The following is a 22,508-nucleotide window of genomic DNA, read 5'->3' on the forward strand; positions in this document are numbered from 1 at the left end:
GTTTTCTGAACTGTCACAATCCAAAAACTTGGTTTATAACTTCAGTGAGTTAGATCACTCCATGCGCTTTTGAATCTTTTGTAAAAACAATGTACATTGTAATTCACATCTGAAGTGCTGGGTATATTTAATTCTTCATTGGCTATCATGGACTATTTTAAGTGGGTTTTGATATTATGTTGACCTCCTCTTGTAGCATACATCAGCTTTTCTTTATAAATAAATTTTTAATTACTTTGATCCTATCTCAGTTTAAAAGTAAACATAACCAAGCCAGCACTTTTAGGATTTTTTCTGTTCAAAATGAAAATAGCTTTTTTTCACCCTTGATTATGAAAGGGAATGCTTATTATATATATTTTAAAAATAATACAGAGGTAAAGAGAAGTGAAAAACATCCTAATACATTGCAATAATTTGATGGGTGTTTTTCTAGACTTTTAGTATTTTATGTGTATTTATGAATGCCATGATTAAGTTAAAAGAAAAGCCATCAACGGAATATTTATGACATACATTAATGTGCTCATTAATAAATAAAAGGTATTGATGGTTTTCATATGAAGAATACAGATAACTAATATATAACCTAATAAATTGGGAAGCCTTGTATATTCTTCACAAAATGAATTATTATATTAACAGCATTGATAATTTCTGCTGTAAAAATAGAATATAATTATGTTTGAAATACATCTTATCCTAAACCTATTTGACCATGGAACTAAATGTTGTAGAAATAGATTTCGGGAAGTTCTGAGAATGTACTACTGAACATTTTCAGATTAGCATGTTATTAGGTATTCCAAAACATGTGTTTGCATGATAGTTATGATTACCTGTAGCCATGGATAAATGGAATGTAGATAAACTCAGAAAGTTTTAAATGATTTTATTTATTTATTTTTAGAGGGGAAGGAAGAGAGAAAGAGGGGAGGAGAAACATCAGAGTGTGGTTGCCTCTCGTGCGCATCCCCCACTGGGGATCTGGCCTGCAACCCAGACATGTGCCCTAGCTGGGAATCGAACCAGCGACCCTTTGGTTCTCAGGCTGGCACTCAGTCCACTGAGCCACACCAGCCAGGGCTCAGAAAGTAACTTTTGTATACCCAAAATTGGTCTTTGAAACTACTTTCTGTTAAGACTTACAATTGGAGTTTTGGAGCTTTAAGGTTCCTAGAGATCATGTAGCTCCTAAACTCCTTTTTTCAGATTAAAAAACCTGAGGCTTGAAATATAGCATTTCCCTAAGGTTGTATTGCAGTTTATCAAGGGATTCGGAACCCACATCCATAGCTCCAAATCTTTTGGTCTTTTTCACTCCATTTTTTCAATATGTTACCTTTAATCACATTCCATTTGAGGTAGAAATAGCTAGAAGATAAGATACCTTCATTTAACTTGAGAGTTGAACATAGAGTTCGATTTAAGGTAGGTCAAATTTAATATAGATAAAACACCCCAAGTAAGTGCCTGGACATCCAGTCTCCCCTCACTTATCTGAATTATTCTCTTTTTTCTAGACAAGAGAAAAATAGTTTTAAAAGATGCATGTACTCTTAATATTACTACTAAAGAATAATCAGTGATAGTTTTTAAGAATCAGTGCATGGACTAAGGATGAATGAGTCAGGTTCTTTTCTGAATTGAGCCACATTGCGTCATCACTTCCATAGTGGTCAGTTATAGAAACATTTATGTCTACATTCTACTATTAATGGAAAAGAGGACCTCAATGACTATAGAGTTAGACTCTGTGGTATTGAATTTAAACTGATTTATAAAATATATTCTTTTTATCATACTTTTCAGAAAGATACTGTTCAGTAAAAATAATTGAACTCAAGGTTATGTAAATTACACACTTAGACATATAATAATATATTACTGGAAGAAATGCCTCTGTTAAATGCCAGAATAATCAGTAAACTACTAGTGTACTCTATAGGATTAGGTCTTAAATGAGGTGGGGAAAATACTTTTTAAAGATAGATATTCAGATTTTCTAGAGTATTTTGTTGTTGGCTCTTTTTAGTCAACATTTTCTCAGGCTATAGAAAGCAATCCTACCTTTTCAAATTTTGTTCTGTGAACAGTTTTCTTTGGTTCAGACATCTAATCCTGATTATTTACGTCTACTGAATATATTCTGAAATAGTATAGTGTAGTAGTTAAGACACGGGTTTGGAGTCAGAACTATGTCAGGCTTGTGAATACCAGTTATGGTCTGTGTGATCTTTGACTAGTCATTTGATTGTCCTTGAGCCTCAGTTTATCCTTAAAGATTTTATTTATTTTTAGAGGGGAATGGGGGGAGAGAGAGAGAGAGAGAGAGAGGGAAACATCAATGCGTGGTTGCCTCTCTGCCCCCTACTGGGGACCTGGCCAGAAACCCAGTCATGTGCCCTACACTGAGAATTGAACCAGCGACCCTTTAGTTTGCAGGCCAGCACTCAGTCCACTGAACCACACAGCTAGGCCAGTTTCGTTATCTTTAAATTAGGATTAATCTTCCTCAGAACAGCTGAAAGCACTTAGTACAGTGTGTGGCATGTAGTAAGTACTCAGTAAAAACTATCTGTTGTTATTAGTGGTATTGTCAGATTCACATCATCCTATTGGGCAAATAATTTAAGTTCCATAAATCTTGGTTAACTCGTGTTAATGGAAGTAACACTACTTGTGGTGACTTGTTTACAGGCTTAATTTGGAAATCAAATGTGATCATGTGATAGTAGCTTATAAACTCTCAACCTGAACTGAGGTGACAAGTCTTACACCATTAGGGCTAGGCAGGTGAAAGAAAGAGTGGAGGTTTGCCTTTGGGAAAGGATTTAGCTGAGGGTTTGACGACACATCTGTCTTCCTTCAGTACTGTCACACCGAGGCGCATGCAAACATATAAGTTCCTTTCTGGCTCAGTCAGGCCCAGAATTCCTATCTATTTCCTCAGTGTCCTTCATGCAGTGTTCATAAGATCCAGGATGAAGAATCTGTGGCAGAGTCCAAACTTTCCAGGGAGGGGGGTAAGTACTTAAATAGAGTTTGGGATATTTTCTTTTATTTCTTCAGTGGTCTTACACAGATGTGTAACTCTCACATACATTTGTGTTTTTCTTCAAACAAACAGGTAAAAATACCCTAGTTAGTCATATTATGGAGAAGCCACATGTTCAGAGAGGCTCCTCTGGTCGTATGCCCACCAGTGGACTATGATGGCCGATTTTTCTGTATCCTCACCAGCACTGTTATTTTTTATATTTTCATCAATTCAATAGATATAACATTATTTCTCATCATATGTTTAAATCAGTATTATTTTAATGACCAGTGAAGGTACCTTTCTCGATCTTTCAAACAGCCAGGGAGGGACCAGAGTTCATTTGAGCATTTACTTCAAAATGGAAACATAGCTTTGGATTCTGTGATTCAACTTACCAAGCATTGGTTTAGCATACTACCTTACTGTGGTTGTTACCCTTAACTATAGCTCAGAAATCACTGTTCTAGATTTGATGTTTCTCAATCCTTTAAGTATGGCTAATCTTTATATATAAATATCTGCAATGTATATTTTCATATATTTTAAAACTTTATACAAATAGAACCATTCTTTTTAAAAAAATTTTAATGGATTTGGGTGACATTGATTTATAAAATTACATAGGTTTCAGGTGTATAATTCTAAAATACATCATCTGTACATTGTATTGTATGTTCATACCAAGTCAACTATGCTTCCATCACTATTTATCCCCCGTACTCTCTACTACCTCCCTCCACTCCCGTTTCCCTCTGGCAATTGCCATACTGTTTGTCTGTGTCATAGTTTTTTTTCCTCTTAATCCCCTCACCCAGCTGCCAGCCTCCTCCCCTCTGACAGCTGTTAGTCTGTTCTCTGTATCTATGAGTCTTTCTATTTTGTTTATTTTGTTCATTAGATTCCACATGTAAGTGAAATCATATGGTACTTTTCTTGTTCTGACCGGCTTATTTCACTTAGCATAATACTCTCCAGGTCCATCCATGCTGTCACAAAAAGTAAGATTCCCTTCTTTTTCATGGCCAAGTAGTACTCTATTGTGTAAATATACCACAGCTTTTTATCCCCTCAGCTACTCATGGGCACTTGGGCTGCTTCCAGATATTGGATATTATAGATCATGCTGCAATGAGCATAGAGGTACATATGTTCTTTTGAATCAAGTGTTTGTGGTTTCTTTGAATATAGTCCCAGGAGTAGAATCACTGGGTCATTTTTTGAGGAAACTACATACTGCTTTCCACAGTGGCTGCACCAGTCTGCATTCTCATCAGCAGTGCATGAGGGTTCCCTTTTCTCTGCATCCTCACCAACATTTGTTTGTCTATGATAGCCATTCTGACAGGTGTGAGCTAATATGTCCTTGTGGTTTTAATTTGCGTTTTTCTGATGATTAGTTATGTTGAGCATTTTTTTCATGTCTGTTGGCTCTCTGTATGTTCTATTTGGAGAAGTCTGTTCAGGTCCTTAACCCATTTTTTAATTAGATTGTTTGCTTTTTTGGTGTTGAGTTTTATAAGTTCTTTGTAAATTTTGAATATTAACTGAAAGGTTTTCTTCGGCTCTGCCGAGGAATAAATGCCAATCAGCCACAAAGTCAGGCAGTATAAAGCTTTTTATTAGAGTTTGTGCTTCCGGGCGAGGTTCTCTGGTCCAGAGAAAGGGGGCCAGAGAAGTTGCCCCGAGCAGGGAAAATGGCGGGGTTTTATTTTGGGTTGGCTCTCCGTGGGAGCTGGAGATTAGTCCCTTGTGAACAAAGCGGCATCATATCATTGGTGGTTCCCCTTGCGCCCTGGTTTGACGGCAGCCATCTCTTCTGGGTTGTAGTTCAGCCACCATGATTGATTGTAGTCCAGCCACCATTTTGTCCTACCCCGCCCATCCTGACATTAACCCCTTATCAGATGTATCAGTGGCAAATGTGTTTGCCCATAGAACCATTCCTTATGTATTATTTGCAACTTACATGTTTCTGTTTTTGTTGTTGTTCACCATTGTTTCTGAGATTTGTCCAAGTTGCTTCCTGTAGACTCAGTGATTTTTATCATGGTGTAGAGTGACTTTGCCACAGAGACTCCTTGTGCAAGCACATAGAAGTTTTCCTACTGTAAATACCTGCAAGTAGAATTGATGGATCTAATGGGTGGATATGGCATTTTCATATCATCAGGTTTTTGCCAAATTGCTCTCCAAAGTAGTTTTAGCAGTTGATACTTTTACCTGTAGAGTAAGGTTTTTTTGGCTGCATATTTTCCAGCAATAGTTGGTTTTATCAGACTTCTTACTTGCTAACCTGATGGCAGTGATATCACTAAATGTTGCTCAAATTACTAGTGATACTGGGTAGTTTTGAAACAATATTGGATTGGCCAAAAGGTTCATTTGTTTTTTTTCTGTAAGATGGTTCTAGTAACACTTAGCTGTCTTTAACTTCTTTCAAAACAATTTTGTTAGATTATATTGTGACAGCTGTTATGTCAGTGTGCATTAAAAAAATCTTACCAAAATTGGTGAATTTTTGTGTAGTCATTTTAATATGGAAGAAAACATGCAACATTTTTGGCATACATATTGTGCTTTATTATTTCAAAACAGGTAAAAAATGCAATTGAAACACAAAAAAGTGATTTGTGCAGTGTATGGAGAAGGTGCTGTGACTGATCGAATGTGTCAAAAGTGGTTTTCAAAGTTTCATGCTGGAGATTTTTTGCTGGATGATGCACGGTTGGTCAGGTGGACCAGTTGAAGTTGATAGTGATCAAATTGAGACATTAACTGAGAACAATCAACATTATACCACATGGGAGATAGTTGACATATGCAGAATAGCCAAATCAGTAAAGTTACTGGTGAAAATGAATAACATTTTACCAAAAAAACCATATAGACATTCTGGCCAACCCAATATTTATTGACTGTTAAAGTATTTCCTGTGATTTACCTGCCCACTTTTTAGTTCCATATTTGTATTATGGATACCCTTTCACTTTGCTTGTTTGTATTCTTAACTCTTCATGCCACGCCACCTACCCCTTATCTACCCAGTCGTCCATGTAGACATCTTCTGTACTTACCCCTTATATTGTAGTATGACACACTCACTGGTCCATTACCACCTGTGCATGCTCTTTTCACTCCATTCAGTCTCTGCTTCTCCATGCTGAGTCATCCCTCTCTGCGGATAGCCATGGCCACCTCACTTGGCCTCTGAACCTCTTGTGGATTGCCAACATATGTTATGTCCACTTTGTCCTGGATGGGTTCTGATTACCATGCCTCCTGTGCCCCTCCCCCCATCCACACAGTGAGCTGACCCTTTGTGGGATTGTCTTTCTCATCTCACCCAGGCTCTGAAATCCAAGATGGGGGTTAAATTTTCTGTACTCTACCCTCTTTACTCTGTTTAGGCTCTGACTTTCTGTTATGGGACACTTTGATTTTTCATCTACCATGACTGGGGGGGATGCCCACCTTGCTCTGCAATACTTAGTTGCTTTAGTTTTGACTTGACCAGGATGGGGAATGGGTGTGTTTAATTTTCTTGACACTCAAAAATGTTATTACAGTTTTATTAAGGAAATAAGAAAAATACAGCTCTAACAAAATATTATATATGAAAGATAAGTATATTGCTGTTGTGAAAGTTAACAAGAATTTGAGGTGTATAAAGATTTACCTATGAATTAGAAATAAAACTGTTAATTAAAAATATATATTATAAAGTAGAAGACATTGGTGAGAGCTCCTGGGGGTTATATAGCCTAATGAGAGCAATGTAGGAAAGACTTTCTGGAAAAAGTGACTCCCAGAAGTCTTAAAGGTGGCTTCATCTGGAAAGGTGGTGCCTGGAGAAGGAAGAGGTGTGAGGGAAAAGTAGGAGAAGGCATACAGGCAGGGGAGGAAACAATGAGAGTATAGACGTGGAGGGAGGAAACAGCACCATATATTCAAGAAACTGAGAATACTGATGAGGGTAGCATATAAATTGTATGACCATGGAGACTAGGGAGCAGAGGTAGAGAGGAGGGAAAGGATCATCCAAGCAGAGGGAGCAAGCTGAATAAATATGGTAATGCAGAAGCACTTTGAGCTGTCGATAGTAGGTCACACTGGAATGGAGAGTGTATTGGTACAAATGGTAAAGCTGGAAAAGATAGATTGGAGCCTGATTATGGAGACACTGTACACACACACGTAAGTGTGTACACTTGTATGTGTTTTTAGTGTGGGAGTGATTTCAAACCAATGATTTCTCAGAAGTGCTGTAACATATTGCACTCCTCTGAGGATTTAATAATATATTATCAACTACTTAGTTGTCATATGTTAGTGTTTTGGCTGTCTAAACTCGAACCTTGTATACGGTAGTACCCAAATTCTCTATATAGAAATTTTTAGCACATTCCTGTACACTTAGATGAGCAGTTTTCAACTGGTGTGCCGAAAGAATGTTTAAGACATGCAATACCTGATTATTTAGTCAGGCACACTGACCTCTTTTCCCTTAGCTTGTGGTACAGCCAACAACACAATAGCCTTCCCATCTGAATGACTTGAAATTATACCTATTTTTTTGTCAGATCAGCAAAAAATAGATTTTCTAGTGTGCTGCAGAATTTCATTAATTAGTTTATATAGGCCATGAGATGAAAAAGGTTGAAAATTGCTGACTTAGACTATCAAGTACTTTTTGTGGTTTGATAAAATTTTATTAACATCTTTTTAACCTCTTAAGCTAATCAGGTAAGATGTTATCGTTGTGTCTTTACTCTTCAAGCCCTAGTACCAAATAGAGATCAGTTATAAAATTAATAATAGAGCCACAAAACAAAAAATGTATTTTAAATTTTGAGATATTCAGGGAGAAGTACTTCACGAAGATTTTACTCATCTTTCCAGCCTTAGTGGATCCCTTTAGTTAGTTCTTTTACCAGTGAACATTTTTACCTTTAAGAATGCTTAACAACCCTAACTTTTTCAGTAGAACATAGACATCATTGGAGCTTGCTTTTTCTTAAGGTTTCTGAAAGGTGGTGCCCAGATCTACCTGCATCAGAGTCATCTAGAGTGTTTATTTAATTGCAGGATTTTTCATGCCCTTTTTCCTGAACTATTTCCTCATTTTGTTCTTTTGCTAGATTGCTTTTTTCTATATATCATCATGCTTGAAATCCTTCCTGTTACTTAAAGCTATCTGGGCTATCTGGTAATTACCGGTAGTTGCAGGCAGGGCAGTGTCAGTGTAGTGGTTTGGAACCTAGGCCTTGGATAATTACTACCAACATTGGAATCTCAGTTCTGTCACTTTTCCAAGATTACAGTGCTAGTTACTTAAAAATATTTCTGTGACTCAGTGTCTTTATGAATAAAACAGGGATAACAATTTATATCATAGGGCTGTAAAATGTATTAAATGAATGAATATTTATAAACTTCTTACAGTAGTGCTTGTACATAGAAAGCACTCCAACATTAGATGCTGTTGTGACTTTCCCCCCTTTTCAGCTCTTAACAAAGTTTTGTACTATGGTAACTTGTATACTTATCTTACCTCTTTCTGTTCAGGTTGCAAATTCTTTGAGGATAGGACCTAACTTACTAATTTTTATAGCTTGTCAAAAGATTTTACGTAAGTGATAAATATTTACCATATAAAAATCATGGGAAAATGGCAAAATTATCAGTAGGATTGTTTTTCAGAGCTCATTTGCTTAATATAAATTATAATCTAAAGTATTAATACTCTCTGTATTATGTTTCAGGAATTCTAATGAATCATTGATTGACCAGCACCATTTTACCAATTGGAATGAGTTATCAGAAATGGGAATAGATTCAACATGTAACAGATTGGCTCTTACTCCATGGTGATTACTTCTTCAAGCCAACACTTTTTTTAATTCCATAGGATTTTTGTCTCTTCATCTTTGAATTCCAGTTCCTATAGGCAAATAAAATAAAAGGAGTTCATGTAGTTTTTGCTCAAGCTTGAGTAACCATGAGTAGTAGCTTAGGAAAAGAAAAAGACTCTAAAGAGAAAGATCCCAAAGTACCATCAGCCAAGGAAAGAGAAAAGGAGGCAAAAGCCTCTGGAGGTTTTGGGAAAGAAGGCAAAGAAAAAGAACCTAAGACCAAAGGGAAAGATGCCAAAGATGGAAAGAAGGACTCCAGTGCTGCCCAACCAGGGGTGGCTTTTTCAGTTGACAATACGATCAAACGGCCAAATCCAGCACCTGGAACTAGAAAAAAATCTAGCAATGCAGAGGTAATTAAAGAGCTCAATAAATGTCGGGAAGAGAACTCAATGCGTTTGGACTTATCCAAGAGGTCTATACACATATTACCATCATCAATCAAAGAGTTGACTCAATTAACAGAACTTTATTTATATAGCAACAAATTGCAGTCCCTCCCCGCAGAAGTGGGCTGCCTAGTAAATCTCATGACACTGGCTCTGAGTGAAAATTCACTTACCAGTTTGCCTGACTCTCTTGATAACTTGAAGAAGCTACGGATGCTTGATTTACGGCATAATAAACTGAGAGAAATTCCTTCAGTGGTGTATAGGCTAGATTCTCTCACCACTCTCTACCTTCGCTTTAACCGTATAACTACTGTGGAAAAGGACATCAAAAACCTGTCAAAACTCAGCATGCTTAGCATTCGAGAGAACAAAATCAAACAACTACCTGCTGAAATTGGTAAGGGGCCTTGGTTTACCATTATTATTTTTAGTATTTGTTATGCTAAAGAATTTAATTGAGTGCTCTTCCATATCAGAATATATCTGATACTTTCCTAAAACCAGCCGGTTTACTTTAATTATTCAGTTTTAGCCATATTAATAGTACATGGTTTGAGATTTGAGGTCTTCCATAGACTTAAGAAAATGAGTGAGAATATAGATGTGATTTGACCTTTTTCACACAAACCTAGTCTGATTTCATTTTCATTGAAGAAAAAGGGAGTTTGAAGCAGGAAAAAGATGTTTGCCTAATTAAGTTGTTGCCACCAATTTTTAAGATATTTACACATGCAATTTTAGTGCACCCATTAAGACTATATTTTCTCATTTTCTGACTTCTTTACCTGAAAACTGTTTAAATTCACATCACTTTTCTACCAAGGTTACTACAAAAGATTGGCCTAACAGAGCCTTGTTAAAAAGCAGTGTTGTAGAAAATTAAAGAGGTGTTTTTTTTTTTTCATTTCGATAGTACTCATGTACATTAAAAATAATCCATGAACACAGAAAAGTCAGAAAAGTAGGCAAAAAGTCAGGTGTCCTAAATGCAACAATGTTAGCATCTTAGTAGATTTCATTCCAGTTTTTGTATATAAAGCTAAATTGTACAGAAATGAAGGAATGTTTTTAAAAGAATGGTAGTAGGAGAAAAATAAGTAATGTATATGTGTAATTAGGTCAGTACAAAGAAATGTGTTGTCTTGATATTTTTAATTATGGAGAAAAATTAGAAACATTTAGAATATAATAAGCCATCCACTTACCAATTGTGGGAAATTGATAAAGGTATTAGTGGGCCCTTTTTATTAATTTTTAAAAATTGACATAAAATTGATTTTCCAACTTTTTAAGGAAACTTTTCTTTTTGTGTGAAAGGCCAGTTTATTCTGAATAATACAGGTGAATTAAATATTTTGTTGCTTTGAGCATTGGTCTTATAGTGGGTAATAAAGGAAACTCTCTTTTTAGGCTCAGATTTGTAGAGATATGATATTCTGTGGGTATTTAAAACATTTTATCTAGTTTTGAAAAAGATCTGGTTTAAGTTTTAGGTATGTTTGTCTCTTACCTTTAAAATCTTAGTTTAATTTTGATTTATTTAAATGCACTTAGACAAATCATGATAGATTTTCTCAAGCAGTGCTCTGTACTTATAAAGTATGACTCACTTATGAGATATTAAAATATTCCCAGGAATTTGAATAGAAATGTTCCTTTCCACGTGTTCAGATAAGGGATGTGGTTGTTGAAAGACTTGATTTTATACCAGATTCAGTCAAAATTTCACCTGTGTGTATGGCTTATTGTGGGATAGAATTATAGGCTGTTGAAGAAAGAAATGCTGACTTTTTATATAGAAATAAAAAATGTTATTTCCTATCTTTGTTCTTGTTTTGTGTATGTATTATATATTCCATTCTAAGACTTCGGCTTTAATTCATTTGAAGTCTCTTTTTAAGTATTTTTTTCCATAGTGATGTTATCAAATTACATGGTAATTAAGAAGGCACATTTCTTAAGCAAGGAATTATTTCATGGGATTTTAAACTTCTTTTGTTCTTGAGCATATAGATATTTAAGCATTTTTACTAAAAAGTCAATGTATTTTTTAAACTGACAAATTTTATTTAATTAAATGATTGATATTTGTGGCTCCCTATTTTTGACTCTTATTCCTAAAGTTGTTATTTAAAAAATAACCATAGAATTTGGTTTTTAATGAGCACTAGTGACATTATTAAAGGTTATGTTGTAACTTCTGTATTTCTGTAAAACTACTAGCATCATAAATGTTATTTATTTTTTTCAAGAAGGGCATCAGGTAGAAAGTACAGTGCTTTTTAAACATAAAACTTAATATTTCATATAAGGAGTTAAGATTTATATGGTTTAACTGAGATGCATGAATTTGGGGCAGACATCGCTAAAGTTTGCATTATCTGTTTCCTTGTAGGGTAACGAGAAAATAAAGGTTCAGTAAAAATAATATAATTGTAGTAATAATAATGGCTGTTATTTTAGCATAATATGTCATATACCATTCACAGTTCTGTACATATATACTTTACATATATTATCTTACAAAATTGTTACAGTAACCCAAGGAAATGGGTGTGTCTCTTGTGCTGCACCCCCTCCCACCCCCCATTGCACTGAAGAAGGAACTGAAAATGTAGAGAGATTAGATAATTTACTGAAGATCTTGCAGCTGGGAAGTTAGTTGGCAGTAAGAATGCAAACCTAGGTCTCACTGTATTGCCCCCACTAGTCTAGAAAAGTGGACCCCATTCCCATAGATTATGATTTAGTGGTCCGGAAGGTCCAGGGAATCTGTACTTTTAAAGAATAAGTTGAGTTATTCTGCGTGTAGCTGCAGTTGAAAGCCATTGCATTAGTTTTGTTTTGTTTTTTTTTGTTTTGTTTTTTGTTTTTGAGGTGGGAAGGATGGAAGCAGCTTGAGATATAAATCATACACCATTCAAGTCACAGACTTGATGTGTACAGTCCAATGGTTTTTTAGCATGTTCACAGAGCTGTACGACCATCCCAAACAATTTTGGAACATTTTCATCACACCAAGAATCTGTTTTAGTAGTTACCCACTCCTATTTTCTCCCAACCTTCTAGCCCTAGGCAAACACTAATCTACTTTTCATTTCTATAGATTTTACTATTCCGGACATTTCATATAAATGAAATCGTAGAAAATATGGTCTTGGTGATTGCCTTCTTTCACTTAGTATAATGTTTTCAAAATTTATCCAGGTTGTAGCATGTATCAGTACTTCATTTCCTTTCATTGTTAAATATATTCCATAGCATGGATATACCTCATTTTATTTATCCATTCATTGTGTTGAACATTTGTGTTGTTTCCACTTGCTAGCTATTATGAATAAAATTACTATCAACATTTTTTGAACATTTTGCATGTTTTTCTTGGGACATTTATTTTTATTTCTCTTGGGTATGTACCTAGAAGTGGAATTATTGAGTCATATGGTAATTTTATGTTTAACATTTTGAGGAACTGCAAGAATGTTTTCCTAAGTGGCTTCACCATTTTACATTCCCAGCAGCAGTGTGTGAGGGCTCCAGCTTTTCTACATCCTCAACATCCTTGTTTTCTGTCTTTTTTATTATAGCCATTCCATGACTGTGGTTTTGATTGCAGTTCCCTTATGACTATAGACTTGTTTTAAAATCTTGAAAGTGATCTTTTATTATGAAGGACAGAGTTATTTTCTGTGATGCATATCTTCCTTTACTACTTTTGAAAGAAAATGAATAAAGCCAGCTCCTTTGAGCATATTTTCAAAATAAGACCCAGGCACAAAGATCAAGTAAAATGGAAATTTGACATTTTTTAAAAGTGTTACACACCTTTAATATAATTTGCTGAAACTCATAAGAGAATTTAGAATCCAAAATTTATGCAAATTATCATTTGGTTTTATAAGTATGCCACTTTCAATTATGCCATCCAGTTTGTGTTTGGCAGTGTATTTGAGGAATGTGAGAAATTAGAAGATTTTGAAATACAGCGACTATTTAGTTTAAATGATATATTTGGAATTTAACCATTACACAAGGTTGTACTGTGCTGCTGCCTTATAGGGAAATTATATTAAAATTAGAACATTTATCTGTTTTAACATTAGTGGCATCTTTATTAATGCCATGTGATTTGATACCAGTGATAAATTTTCACGTGGGTGAAAGTTGGCAGAAAATAAATATAAAAGGATACTGAACAGAGAATACATGTCAGCATATGAAGAGCCGGAGATAATATATCAGAGTAGCCAATAAAACTCTGCACTTGGTAATGTTCGTTTATTTTTGTTCTTATACAAAGGCATGTAGATAGATGGAAATCTTAATTATTACTTATTTTTATGGATCCATATTCTGTTCTTTCTTCCCATACCTTTCACCAGTTGCTTCCTTGAAAGAGACTCTTCACATACACCAAGAGTCAAGAAATCATGTTTTCAGAAGGAAGACAGTAAATAACCATCCCCTATCCCTCAAATTGTCCTTTGAGTTTCATATTAGAGATGAGCTCTCGTAAATTTTCTTTTTCTGCCTGGATGGATTAGATTGAGGGCCATCAGGTACTCAGTGTAAATAATGATCAATTTAGTTTAAGGAAATTATGGACAAGGAAGTTTTAAAGAATTTCTAGGAAGGAAATGGTTACTCTTTCAGATCAGAAATAAACTTCATCACTGTCTCTTACTAATATTCCTACAGTTTATTTTCTTTCACTGAATTATGACCTATTTCAGGATTTCTTTTTCTTAAAAACTTCCCCCTAATATATTATTCTTTCTAAGACAGCTAGGTTAGAGGGACCTAGCGCCTACCGCTAATTGTTTTAGTGTAACAATTTCATGTGAATTTGTCAAAATAAGCCTTTTTACTTAGGAGAATAATCTGGTATGTTAAAAGCATACGCTTTTTGAGAACTCATCATTTTTGTGTATTTAAAAAACAATCCACAGCATTCAGGTACATGAGAAAGTAAAATCAGTACATTTTTTTTTTTACACATTTGACTCTAACATTTGTTGAAATAAAAATCTATTGTTATACCGCAGTGTTACATTTTATAAGTCAAGTTAGATATATAATCAATACATAATAAATATATAAATAATATCTACAAAAATACAAAGAACAGAATCAGCAATTTTTAAAAAGTTTAAGGATCTCAGAGATTTTCTAACACCCAATTTTGTAATTTTCTATGAACTATAGTAGAGAATAAATAATAGATTTTCAATAAATGTGGCTTGAAGTGAATTTAATGATGCCTAGCACTATTACCTATTTTTCAGTATTAACTCAAATTGTAACCCTAGTCCCTAAAATTTTTGAAACTCTCCCAGAACTTCCAGGGGTAATACAGTTGCTTTCATGATCCAGTCAACATTATTTAATTATCTCATTTGAGTATTTCGTACAAGTGTTAATTAGTAACTTAGCTTGGCAAGAAAAATAAATCAGGAAAGGGAATTCAGAGTTGTTAATAACTCCTTTTGACTGGGATTCAGTATGAAACCTTAGAGACCTAGAAATGAACTGTTGATTTTGTTTATTGTTATCAAATTATCAGTGTTTCATTAAACAACAAAAACCTGGAAAAATTATTACTGCTAAAGGAGAAAGGAGGAAAACAGAGAAGATACCACTTGAGCTGTCAGAGAAGGATTTTTTGGTGGGATACCACTGACTTCTGCTTCTGCTGAGGTGTGAGGAAGAGGGTAGTCATTGTGCTCTAATGACGGCATTCAGACCACTCAAAGGAGTGTGGGCATTGTCGTCCATGTTGCTAAGTTGCAGAAGCCGTTGCTTAGAAGAGGTACTGAAGCCTTCTTTGCAGGGAAAGGGAGAATTAATTAAGCTCTATAAGACAAATTTAAATAATGTATAAATTCTGATCTAAGTCCCTGAATCCATTCAAGCTTAGGTGATAGGTATTTCTGGCCCTTGTTGATTATGTAGTTTTAGAAATAAATGTATTTTAGTAAGACCTGATGTGATTTTTTAGAGAGCTAAACTCAGTATTTGAAAAATATTCTTGTAAGTTCAAGAACAAGAGTTATTTTTGAAATATAATACATCCTTAAAGGGAATCAAATGATGGTATAGGGAAGGTCACAATTTATGAAACAAGCAAACCTAAATTACATATTACTTAGCAATATTTGAGTGCCTACTAGATACATTTTAATAGGACCTTTTTATATGTTGCTAGATTTAATAAAATTTTGTGAAGGATTTTTGCATCTATGTTCATCATGGATATTGATGTGTAATTTTCTTTTTGTGTGTGTGGTTTGTTACTAGGATAATGCTAGCTTCATATCATAGAATGACTTGGCAAGAGTTCTTTTATGTTCTGGAAGAGTTTGTGTAGAATTAATATTATTCTTTCAAATGTTTGGAAGAATTATCAATTATGTAATCTGGGTCTAGAGTAAATCTTTGTAGGAAGGGTTTTAATTAGTAATTTAATTTAGTTAATAGAGAGTTATTTTTTGAGTTTTCTGTTTCTTCTCAATTGAATTTTGATAGGTAAAATCTGTCAAAGATTTATTTTATATAATTGTTGAATATTTGGGCATAAAGTTCAAAATAGTTCTTTATTGTTCTCTTATTGTTTGTAATCCCTGTACTCATGTCCCTCTTTAATTCTTGATAGTAGTAATTTGGGTCTTATCTCCACTTGATCAGTCCTGACTGGAAGTGCATCCATTTTGTTGGTCTTTTCAAAAAACTGCTTTTGGTGTGTTTTTTTCTAATTGTCTGTGTTTTTGTTTTGTTTTCTCCTTTTTAAATAATTTGGTCCTTAAGTTTTATTTTATTTTTATTTTTTTAAGGATTTTATTTATTCATTTTTAGAGAGAGGGCAAGGGAGGGAGGAGAGAAACATCAATGTGCGGTGGCCTGTCATGTGGCCCCCACTGGGGACCTGGCCTGCAACCCAGGCATGTGCCCCCACCAGGAATTGAGCGACCCTTTGGTTCACAGCCTGCACTCAATCCACTGAGCTACGTCAGCCGGGGCTCTTCTTTGTCTACTTTTTTCAATTATCAGATTGATTTCCAACATTTGTTCTTTTCATTATACAGTTGATCCTTGAACAAAATAGGTTTGATGAACTGCTTGGGTCCATTTACAGATGGATTTTTTTTAGTAAATATACAGTAGGCCCTTTGTATCATGGGTTTTGCATTCAGGGATTCAACCAACTGCAGATGGAAAGCAGTATTTTCCACCATCTTTGGGAATCTGTGGATGTGGAGGACCACCTATGCATTGCTGTGTTCCATTTTTTATGTGACTTGGGCATCCATGGAGGTACTGGAACCAATTCCCCATGGACCCCAAGGGATGACTGTAGTTAAGTTTTTGGAAAGTCAAAAGTTCTGCCTGGGTTTTTGACTGCATGGGGGTTGGTGTCCCTTACCCCCACGTTGTTCAAGGGTCAGTCAATCATTCATGTAAGCATTTACAGTTATAAATCTCTGCCCAAGCCCTATTTTCACAGCAGTGCACAAATTTTAATATGTTGCATTTTCATTGTTGTTCAATTGAAGAAATTTTCTAAATATCTCTTGTTACTTCCTCTCTCACCGTGTATTATTTAGAATTGTTCAGTTTCCAAGTATTTGAGAGATAGTGTCAGATATTTCTTATTATTGGCTTATGAAATACAGTCTGTCTTGGTAAATGTTCTATTTGCAGTTGGAAAAATGTGCATTATGCTGTTGTTTTTGGAACAAGGTCAAGTAGGAGGATAATGTTACTCATTTCCTCTATACCCCCATTGATTTTTCTGTCAATTAGTGAGAAATGAGTGTTGAACTATTCCAGTATAATAGTTTGTCTTTCTCCTATTGGTGCGATTATTTTTTATTTTGAAACTTTCTTATGAATTATGTATATAATTAGAATTTTATTTTCTTTTTGATGAGGTGATGTTTTATTATAAAATGTCTTTGCCTCTGGTAATATTCTTGGGAATATTTTTCAAAATTCTATTTTATTTGATATTAATTATTGCTATTTCAGTTTCCTTGTTGAGTGGTGCTTACATTGTATATCCTTTTTCCATCTTCTTTTTAGTAATGGTTTCTTGTAGACAGTATATAATTAGGTGTGGTGTGTTTGTATCCTGTCTTGACAGTTTTTGCCTTAATTGAAGGGTTTATAACATTTACATTTACATTTAATATAGTTACTATATTAATATGATTGGGTTAAATCTACCATCTGGCTATTTATTTTCTGGCTATTCGTATTTATTTTATTTATGTGTCATTTGTTACTTAGTCCTTTTTTCCTTCATTTCTTGCCTCCTTTTGAATTTTTTGGTAAATTCCATTTATCTCAGCTGTTGGCATATTAGTTATACATCTTTGTTACTTTTTTTTAGTATCTGCTCTGGGGTTTGCAGTATATATCATAACCTAACACAGTTTATATTCAAGTAATACACAACTTCACATATATCCTAAGAACCTTACAATAAAACACTTTTACTTCTCCCATTCTTTGTGCACTTACTGTCATCCATTTTTACTTCTTCATGTTTATAAATCCCATAATAATATGTGGCTATTGTTTTTGCTTTAAACTGTATCTTTTTTAAGGTTTTTATTTTGAACAAATTTTAGACCTACAGAAATTTGCAAAATCAGTACAGAGGGTTCCCATATACCCTTTACCCAGTTTCCCCAAATAGTAAAATCCTATGTGATTGTTGTACAGTGATCAAAACCAAGAAATTAACATTGGTACAGTACTACTAACTGAACTACAAATTTTATTCTGATTTCACCAGGTTTTCCACTAATGTAATTTTTCTGTTTCAGAATCCCCCATTACACTTAATAGTCATGTGTCTATAGTCTCCTCTGACAGTTGGAAATACTAAATGCCTTTCCTTTTCTTTTTTAAATTTTTAAAAAATTTTAAAAAATATATTTTATTGATTATGCTATTACAGTTGTCCCATTCCCCCCTTCATTCCCCTCCACCCTGCACACCCCCTCCCACTCACATTCCCCCTCTTTAGTTCATGGCCATGTGTCACAAGTTCTTTAGTTTCTACATTTCCCATACTATTCTTGCCCTCACCCTGTCTATTTTCTACCTACCGTCTATGCTACTTATTCTCTGTACCCTTTCCCCCTCTCTCTTCCTCCTACTCCCCTGTTGCTAACCCCCCATGTGATCTCCATTTCTGTGGTTCTGTTCCTGTTCTAGTAGTTTGCTTAGATTGTTTTTGTTTTTGTTTTAGGTGTGGTTGTTAATAATTGTGAGTTTGCTGTCATTTTACTATACATGTTTTTTACCTTTTTCTTAGATAAGTCCCTTTTTTAAAATATATTTTATTGATTATGCTATTACAGTTGTCCCATTTTCCCCCCTTCACTCCCCTCCACCCTGTACACCCTCTCCCACCCATATCCCCCCCTTTAGTCATGTCCATGTGTCATACTTGTAAGTTCTTTAGCTTCTACATTTCCCATACTATTCTTACCCTCCCCCTATTTTCAACCTACATTCTGTGCTACTTATTCTCTGTACCTTTTCCCCCTCTCTCCTTCTCCCACTGCCCTGTTGCTAACCCTCCATGTGATCTCCATTTCTGTGGTTCTGTTCCTGTTCTAGTTGTTTGCTTAGTTTCTTTTGGTTTTGCTTTAGGTGTGGTTGTTAATAATTGTGAGTTTGCTGTCCTTTTACTATACATGTTTTTTTCTTTATCTTCTTTTCTTAGATAAGTCCCTTTAACATTTCATAAAATAAGGGCTTGGTGATGATGAACTCCTTTAACTTGACCTTATCTGAGAAGCACTTTATCTGCCCTTCCATTCTAAATGAGAGCTTTGCTGGATAGAGCAATCTGGGATGTAGGTCCTTGTCTTTCATGACTTGGAATATTTCTTTCCAGCCCCTTCTTGCCTGTAAGGTCTCTTTGGAGAAATCAGCTGACAGTCTGATGGGAACTCCTTGGTAGGTGACTGTCCCCTTATCTCTTGCTGCTTCTAGGATTCTCTCCTTCATTTTTACCTTGGCTAATGTAATTATGATGTGCCTTGGTGTGTTTCTTCTTGGGTCCAACTTCTTTGGGGCTCTCTGAGCTTCCTGGACTTTCTGGAAGTGTATTTCCTTTGCCAGATTGGGGAAGTTTTCCTTTATTATTTGTTCAAATACATGCTCAATATGTTGCTTTTCCTCTTCCCCTTCTGGTACCCCTATAATTTGGATGTTGGAATGTTTAAAGATGTCCTGGAGGTTCCTAAGCTTCTCCTCGTTTTTTTGAATTCTTATTTCTTCATTCTTTCCTGCTTGGTTGTTTTTTTCTTTCTTCTGGTCCACTGTATTGTTTTGAGTCCCAGTTTCCTTCCCATCACTATTGGTTCTCCATGTACCTTCCTTCATCTCTTTTATGGTAACCTGCATTTTTAAAAAAGATTTATTTATTTATTTATTTTTAGAGAGGGAAGGGAGGGAGAAAGAGAGAGACACAGGAATGTGCGGTTGCTGGGGGCCGTGGCCTGCAACCCTGGCATGTGCCCTGGATGGGAATCAAACCTGCGACACTTTGGTTCACAGCCCACGCTCAATCCACTGAGCTACGCCAGCCAGGGCTGTAACCTGCATTTTTTTCATGTAATTTGAGCCCAAAATCAACCAATTCCGTGAGCTTCCTGATCACCAGTGTTTTGACTTGTGCATCTGATAGATTGGCTATTTCTTGGTTGCTCAAAAGGATGAGTCCTGGGGGACTGATCTGTTATTCTGTTGGAGACATGTCTCTCTCTCTCATTTATTTTTTTTTTTTGGTCTGGTCGCTCCTGTTACGGTGAGGGGCGGTGTAGGTGTTCACTGGGGCTGGGCACCCCAGTCGCTAGATTGTGACGTTGTATGTGGGGGCGGGGGCGGGAGGGAACAATGGCGGTAGCTCTGTTCTCCTGGGATCTCAGTTCTCTGGGATCCTGGGTTCCGTGCTCTGCCCTGGTCCACAATGCCGCCTCACTGAGTCTGCCAGCCACTGCTTGCGTACCCAGGGTCCACTGCTATGTCCCGGATGGCTTACGTGCTCCTGGTTGCCTTATGCGCCCAGTTCTCCCCGATCTCCTTGAGCCACAACCCGCGCCCGCTCCTCCTCTATGCCCCTCCTACCGGTCTGGAAGAACGGGTCTACTTCAACTTCTTGGCTGTCCGACTTCCATTCAGATAAATTCTCTGTCAGTTCTGGGCGTTATTCTGGCTCTAAATTGTTGTTCTAATCTTGGTTGTGTGTGGAGGTACGGTGTGTCCACCTATGCCTCCATCTTGCCAGAAGTCTCAGATAAGTCCCTTTAACATTTCATAAAACAAGGGCTTAGTGATGATGAACTCCTTTAACTTGACCTTATCTGAGAAGCACTTTATCTGCCCTTCCATTCTAAATGAAATCTTTGCTGGATAGAGCAATCTGGGATGTAGGTCCTTGCCTTTCATGACTTGGAATACTTCTTTCCAGCCCCTTCTTGCCTGTAAGGTCTCTTTTGAGAAATCAGCCGACAGTCTGATGGGAACTCCTTTGTAGGTTACTACCTCTTTATCTCTTGCTGCTTCTAGGATTCTCTCCTTCATTTTTACCCTGGCTAATGTAATTATGATGTGCCTTGGTGTGCTTCTCCTTGGGTCTAACTTCTTTGGGACTCTCTGAGCTTCCTGGACTTCCTGGAAGTGTATTTCCTTTGCCAGATTGGGGAAGTTCTCCTTTATTATTTGTTCAGATAACTTTTCCACTTGTTGCTTTTCCCTTTCCCTTTCTGGTACCCCTATAATTTGGATTTTGGAATGTTTAAAGATGTCCTGGAGGTTCCTAAGCCTCTCATTTTTTTTTTTTTTTTGAGTTCTTGTTGCTTCATTCTTTTCTGTTTGATTCTTTCTTTCTTCCTTTTGGTCCAGTCCATTGATTTGAGTCCCAGTTTTCTTCCCATCAGTGTTGGTTTCCTGTGCATTTTCCTTCATTTCACTTAGTGTAGACTTCATTTTTTCATTTAATTTGTGACCAAAATCAATCAGTTCTCTGAGCATCCTGATCACCAGTGCTTTGAACTATGAATCTAGTAGACTGGCTATCTCTTGGTCGCTTAGATGTGTTGGCTCTGGGGCCTTGATCTGTTCTTCCGTTTGAGCAATTTTTTTTGTCTTGTCGTGCCTGCTATGAATGAGGGGCGGAGCCTTAGGTGTTCACCAAGGTGGGGCAACCCAGTTGCTGGGTTGTGATGCTGTATGTGGGGGCGGGGTCCAAGAGGGAACAATAGTGCTTGCTCTGCTCTCCCTTGGACTTCAGTCCCTTCTGCCACTTCCCCCAAGCAAACTGGGCCTTTCTGGTGCTAATTCCTGGGTGGGTGGGTTTATGTATGCTCTAGGACCCTGTGGGTCCCTCTAATAAACTCTACTGTGAGGCTGGGAGTCTCTCCCTGTGCCTCAACCCCCACAGGTGTTTTCAGTCAGTGTCCCGGGGCTCAATTTCCTGGCGCTGGGACCCTGAGTTGCGTGCAGTGCCTTGCTTCACAATCGTCACCTTGCTGGGTCTACTGGTTGGCACTCCATGCCCCAGGTCTGCCAGCCACCGCTTGTGCACCCAGGGTCCACCCACTGCGGTCTTGCGCGTCTGGGATGCCTCACCCGCCCAGTCCTACCACTCTGGGTGCCGCTACCCCGCTCCACCCGGCTGCCCGACTCCACCCCTCCTAAAGGTCTGGATGAATGTGTTTATTTTAACTCCTTGGTTGTCCGGCTTACATACAGTTCAATTTTCTGTCAGTCCTGGTTGTTATTCTGTTTCTAAATTGTTGTCCCTATCTTGGTTGTGCAAGGAGGCATAGTGTGTCTACCTTTGCCTCCATCTTGGCCAGAAGTCCTCCTTTTCTTTTATGACATTGATACTTTTGAAGAGTACTGCTTAGTGATATGTAATATATCACTAATTTTTGTGCTTCTATGGTGTTTTCTCATGACTAGTTTGAGGTTGTGCATTAATATTTTGCTCACTAATTTTAACATTCATTAGTGAATCTTCCCTTAAACAATTACTACTGTATTTGAATGTTTTTATTTCCCTTTTCTTTGCATTTATTAATTTTAATTCTTATATAAGGAAGAGCTGTCCCTTCTCCTGCATTTATTTATTTATGCAAT

General features: G+C 36.4%; 1 protein-coding gene across 2 annotated transcripts in view; it reads left to right on the forward strand.

The window, feature by feature from the left end:
* SHOC2 (SHOC2 leucine rich repeat scaffold protein) overlaps nt 1-22,508 on the forward strand; it is a 75,756-nt gene that overhangs the window by 13,831 nt on the left and 39,417 nt on the right. For both annotated transcript variants that reach the window (XM_045854626.1, XM_045854627.1), the window contains exon 2: nt 8,806-9,744. In XM_045854626.1, coding sequence (XP_045710582.1) covers nt 9,042-9,744 — 703 coding nt within the window. In that variant the 5' untranslated portion in view covers nt 8,806-9,041. The remainder of the gene's footprint in view (nt 1-8,805; nt 9,745-22,508) is intronic.

Source organism: Phyllostomus hastatus, unplaced genomic scaffold (genome assembly GCF_019186645.2).
Source record: "Phyllostomus hastatus isolate PE091 unplaced genomic scaffold, TTU_PhHast_1.1 phas_scaffold_1066, whole genome shotgun sequence".
NCBI lineage: Eukaryota > Metazoa > Chordata > Mammalia > Chiroptera > Phyllostomidae > Phyllostomus > Phyllostomus hastatus.